This window comes from Hevea brasiliensis, chromosome 1, assembly GCF_030052815.1.
Source record: "Hevea brasiliensis isolate MT/VB/25A 57/8 chromosome 1, ASM3005281v1, whole genome shotgun sequence".
In the NCBI taxonomy this organism is placed as follows: Eukaryota; Viridiplantae; Streptophyta; class Magnoliopsida; order Malpighiales; family Euphorbiaceae; genus Hevea; species Hevea brasiliensis.
In genome coordinates, this window is record NC_079493.1 from 122,341,832 (window position 1) to 122,347,700 (window position 5,869).

The following is a 5,869-nucleotide window of genomic DNA, read 5'->3' on the forward strand; positions in this document are numbered from 1 at the left end:
CTTAGACCTAGAAATAGGCTAAAGGTTAAGAGGATTCACAGATTAATTAAAGAACTTAATGGGACTTAATTAATTCCAAGTCCACGAAAGTAGGATTAGATTGATTAAGGCACTCTTTGTCTCACTCGAAAGGGAATTCAAAGGATTTAAGAATTGATCTCCTTAAAACCCATTAGTTTCACAGGATTGGATAACCAATTTAAAATCCCAAAATAGCTCGAATATGAAATCCCGTTCTCCGGAATCGCCTTTTTACCATTGTTAATTTCTAATCGAATTTAATTACTTGCCATTTTGAATATTGCCACATCTGAACTTGCTTATTTCAATTTGATGCAATTTTAGTTTATACATTGTTGAATAGAACATTAATTTTGCACATTTAGATTTCATACTCCATTACCCATCAATTCATTATTTTAATTTCATAAATACTTCGATTTAGTCAACTTTTATATCAAAAATTCAATTATTAACACAACTCCTCGTGGGATCGATATCTTTTCTATACTACTTGTACGACCCGTGCACTTGCGGTAGGGACGCATCATTGACAACAGCCTTACTGATCACCAGAATGAGCAGTTAGTAATTAAGGATTAATTACAGTGATATTAGGAAGTATTCCATTTGTAAGTGAATTATATCTGGGTATACATGTGGGATTTTCTTGATTTGACAAATATGAACTTCAAATTCACATATCTTGGATTTATTCAATTCCATTGTATATATATATTTTTAGTTTTATATATATATATATATATATATATATATATATATATATTTTAGTTTATGGTAATATAATATTGCAAAAGCAGCTTTCAGCTTTCAGCTTTCGTGTAATTATGAAAAATGTTTACAAAATATTTTAATTTACCATGAAGGTTTTTGGCTTTTCCCATGCAATGCACTATAAATTTGAAGCATGGAAGCTTCATCTTTCCCACAAACATATTCTACAAACGCTTCAATTTCCCCATTACCAATCAGCTACCACAGAACTTTGAGAGACATGGCTGAGACGCTTGTTTCTATAGCCCTACAGCAGCTGGCGAAAATCATGGAAGAACAGGTGAAGCTTGTAACTGGTGTAGAGGAAGATGTTAGAACCCTCAAAAGCAATCTCCAGTCTATCCAAGGTGTGCTGGTTGAAGCAGAGAAGAAACAATTTGAAAATGTTCCCATCAAGCAATGGTTGGATAACCTTAAGGATGTGTCCTATGCAATCGACGATGTGCTGGACGAGTGGAGCACAGCCATTGTTAGAGCACAGACTGAGGAAGATGACTTTTCCCACAGCTGGTTCGAGAGCCAACTCCTTCAGTTTCCTTTTCTCAGACAAGTATGTTCCTTCCTCCCAATAAATTCTTGCTTTGCTTGCACTGAATTTGGTAACCGCTATGAGATTGCTCGTAAGATTAAGAAACTAAATGCAAGGCTAGATGATATTGCCAAGGAGAGAAAGAGGTATACTTTTAAATTAACTGAGGGAAATGAAGAAGTTAATAAACCGCTTGTTGTTACTTCTGCTATTGATGTAGCTGAAGTGAAGGGTAGAGAGCAAGATAAAACTGCAATTAAGAAAATGTTAATGGTTGAGAGCGGTAATAGATCAAACCTGCAGCTGCAGGTTGTTTCTATTGCAGGGATCGGGGGGTTGGGAAAAACTACTTTAGCCAAACTAGTCTACAATGACAAAGATGTGGAGAAGTATTTTGAGAACAGAGTATGGGTTTCTGTCTCAAAGCCCTTTGATGAGGTTAAGATAGCAAAATCAATCCTAGAAATTCTTACTGATGCTGCTTCATTTTTTAATGAATTTGAAACTATAATGCAACACATACAAAAATTAGTTAAGGGGAAAAGGTTTCTGCTTGTCTTGGATGATGTGTGGGAAGATGGTCCGAGCAAGTGGGAAAGAATGAGAGATTCTTTCACATCTGCTTCACTAGGAAGCAGTATTTTGCTGACCACTCGAGATATGAGTGTACCAGGGAACATGGGTTGCAGGAGAGATTGCTTATTCAAACTAGGAAAATTATCCCTGGAGGATTGTTGGTCAATATTTAGTGAAATTGCCTTCTTTCAGAAAAATAACGAAGAGAGAGGACGTTTAGAAGCTATTGGTAGGGAAATTGTAGAGAAGTGTGATGGTTTACCTATGGCTGCAAAAACTTTAGCATGTCTTTTGCGCTCGAAACAATCATGGAAAGAGTGGCAGAGTGTCTTGGATAGTGAGGTGTGGGAACTGGATGGGTTATGGGAAAAGGGCTCAGAAACTCAAAGTGGTTTTGCCTCCTTGTGGTTGAGCTATTATAACATGGTTTCAGAACTGAGACCATGTTTTTCGTATTGTTCTATCTTCCCTAAGGACCATGAGATAAAAAAAGATGTCTTGATTCAATTGTGGATGGCTCAGGGATATCTTAGGCAAACACCTGCAGAAGACATGGAGAGAATTGGTGAAAAGTACTTCCAAAATTTAGCTGCATTTTCTTTCTTTGAAGAGTTGAAAAAAGATGATTATGGTAATATAATAAGCTGTAAGATGTATAACATAGTGCATGATTTTGCCAAATACATTAGAAAGAATGAATGTTTAAGCATTAAGGTTGATGGTGGCGAAGAGTTGAGGACGGACTCTCTCGGAAAAGAAGTGCGCCACTTAAGGGTAATGCTTGGGAAAGAGGTCTCATTCCCTAGCTCCATTTATAGGCTAAAGAATCTGCGTAGTCTCTGGGTTCAAAGTAAAGGGAATTCGATGATCGGGGCAGCCCTGCCTAATTTATTCAGTGGATTGACTTGTTTGAGAACCTTAAACCTGAGCAACTGTAACATTGTAGAAATTCCATCCACAATAAGCAAACTCATCCATTTGAGACAAATTGATTTGTCTTACAATAAGGAACTGAAGGAGTTGCCTGAAACATTATGTGAATTATATAATTTGCAAACCTTGAATATCAGTTGGTGTGTTAGCTTAGTAAAACTGCCTCGTGGTATAGAAAAGCTAATCAACTTGAGGCATCTGAACAATGGAGGTTTTGAAGGAGTCCTGCCAAAAGGGATCAGGAGATTAAGTTGTCTGAGATCATTAGATCGGTTTGGCATTGGACATGATGGTGAAGAATCATGCACTCTTGGAGACATGAAGGGCTTAAACAGCCTTCAAGGATACTTCTGTATCAGGGGGTTAGAAAATGTTGCTGATGTTGATGAGGGAAAACAAGCAGAACTCAAGAAAAAGACAGAAGTCTCTCCTTTGGAATTAAGGTTTGGCAAAGGGGATGCAGAGTGGAGGAAAAGCCATGATGGGGAATTGCTAGACGCCTTGGAGCCACCTCCATATGTGCAAGAATTAAGGGTATATGACTACCAAGGCAGCACAGTGTTTCCAACCTGGATGATTTCCTTAACTAGTTTGAAGACGCTTTTGCTTACCAATTGTAAAGCCTGTCAACATTTGCCTCCTCTGGGGCAGCTCCCTTCCCTTGAATTTCTTCGGATATGGGGTATGGATGGAATAAAAAAGGTGGGTCCTGAGTTCCTGGGAACAGAAACTCAGTCCGCATTGGTGGTTGCATTTCCCAGACTGATAAAACTTCGTTTCGTGCGCATGCGGAATTTGGAAGGATGGGCTGATGAGTTTAGCATTAAAAGAACAATAATGCCAAGGCTTCGCACTCTGTCCTTTGCTTGGTGCCCAAAGTTGAAGGCAGTGCCAGATCAGATGCTGGGGAAGGCAACATTGCAAGAGTTAATATTCACTTGCTCCCCTATTCTGAAACAACGTTACCAGAAGGGGACTGGAGAGGATTGGCACAAAATCTCTCACATTCCTAACATCAAAGTTTGGAACTTCGGAGAGAAACGGTTCTTGAAATTGCTAGAGGTGCACCTTAAACTTCTACTTCGACTTGTTCTGTTTTGATTTTATTTTGTACTGATAAATGCTGCTTCTTTACACCTGGAAACAAAATTTTGGCCAATTTTCTATAGGAGAGAGGACTGATCCTTCATTCCTAATCTGATGAATTAACCAACTCTGTTGCTGTGGCTGTACGTTGTAGATACTATCGACTCGTAGGTAATGTTCCTAAAATTGTAGGATTTAATGGGAAATTTTCTTTTTTTTTTTTAATTAAGATTTTAATTTTATTGGATTGGCAAAAGTTCTGATAACCCTTAATTTTGCAGGTATTTCTTGTTGGAGAGACATTAGGCAGATATTTCACGAGGGTGGGAAAACAACAGCAATTCCCTCTTTGATGCTCTTCCAATATGGGAAATCAAGCAATCTGAAACATCTTCTAAAGGATACGGCAGGCCAATTTTTGAAGAAATTCTTGAAATGATCTTAGATATGCAATGAGATAGTCGACAAGTGCAACTGCTTGTAACTTCCATAAACTACTAAAAAAAATTTCCATAAACAATTGCATTATATTTTTATTGGATTTTAGTAATTTGAAATGTTAAATAATTTAATTTGACATTTTCAAGATTACTCAACAAAATCGATGAAAATTTATGGTTAAAAATTTAAAATTCAACTGGGATTGAAATGAAATTTAATCTATATATTATTACATAAATGATAATAATGTATTATAAAATTATTAATTTCCCAAAAAACAATGATAATGTATTTATTACAATTGTTAGTGCAATATATTTTTTATAAATAATTAGCAAAGTAAAATTAATTATATTTTAAGTTAAAATTTTTTAAAAGTAAGTGTGCAGTGCAGTTGGTCATTCCTCATTGAAACTTGTGGCAGCTATAGGTTTGAAGCTCAGCTGCGCGCTTCCAAATTTTTTTAAAGTGAGGCAGTGAGTTGATTTAACTGTTTAAATTGATCGGATTAACTGGTTCGCCGGTTATCCCATCGAGTTGAAAGGATCAATATTGATTTTTAGTATGAGAGGGTTTAAAATTTGAATCAAACCGATTATTGGTTCAACTTCCGATTAAATTGGTTTGACCTACAGGATCGATTTTAATAATATTGCTTATAACTATGGTGATTAAACCTGACTTAGAAATTGACTGCATTGAGGGATCGGATTAACAGGTCACTGATTCAATTGGTGGTCATATCAGAGTCTTATTTGCAATTTAAGATGCTGGTTTACCCTCTATTGCAAAAGTTGCTCGACAAAAGTTCCAGCTGGTTGATCTCCTTGACTGCTCAGGGGCGGAAAGGCTACCCCTAGCTCCTCCCCGAAATGATTTGCAAAAATTTTTTAATTGGTCTAAAAAAAATTTCTTAGCTCTACTGCTGCTTTTGCCACCGAATTTCAAAATATTTTTCTCTTTCCTTGTCTTGGATGCCTTTCTTCGATTTTGAGGTCTATGAGAGGGGTTGAGTTTTTCGGGTTTTAGCCGATGTCTGAGAATTTTGTAGGTATATTAGTAAGATGGATAAAACGGTGCGTTTAATTTTTAAATTTTGGTATATTAATAAAAATAAATTAATTGGTTTGTTTGTATTTTTTTTTAAATGTTTAATGATATCAAAAGATGTGGAAATTTTCATTTCAAATTCCTATCCATATATCTCAGAACAACTTTAATGATAAGTCTTTGTTGCTTTAGTGGTTTCCACTTCTCCACATATATTATATTAATAAAAATCAAAGGAATCACTAATCTAAGGCCATAAAATTGACAACAACTAAGCAATTAGGTAGAAAAGGATATGTAGAAAAATTTTTAATTAAAATTTAAATTTCTTTTCCAAAGGTCATGCGTCAAAAGGCAGCGTGACTGGTTGGATCCAACGGCATAGATGTTTACTTTATTAAGATAGTGGTAAAATTGGTGGGGATATATTGGAAAGATACAAAAGTAGAGCACCGAAAG

The 5,869-nt window shown here is 36.1% G+C and overlaps 1 protein-coding gene across 3 annotated transcripts; it reads left to right on the forward strand.

The window, feature by feature from the left end:
• Window positions 1–964: 964 nt before the first annotated feature.
• Window positions 965–4,464, forward strand: LOC110649977 (putative disease resistance protein RGA3). 3 transcript variants are annotated; one of them, XR_009150128.1, is made up of 3 exons: window positions 965–3,895; window positions 4,003–4,090; window positions 4,201–4,463. XR_009150128.1 is itself a non-coding variant. In XM_058150358.1 (2 exons), the coding sequence occupies exons 1-2, from the start codon at window positions 1,016–1,018 to the stop codon at window positions 4,027–4,029; spliced, it is 2,907 nt and encodes a 968-aa protein (XP_058006341.1). In that variant the 5' UTR covers window positions 965–1,015; the 3' UTR covers window positions 4,030–4,464. The 3 variants fall into 3 exon arrangements, 1 of the variants encoding a protein (XP_058006341.1); XR_009150126.1 differs by having other exon boundaries at window positions 965–4,090; window positions 4,201–4,464; XM_058150358.1 differs by having other exon boundaries at window positions 4,003–4,464.
• Window positions 4,465–5,869: the final 1,405 nt, after the last annotated feature.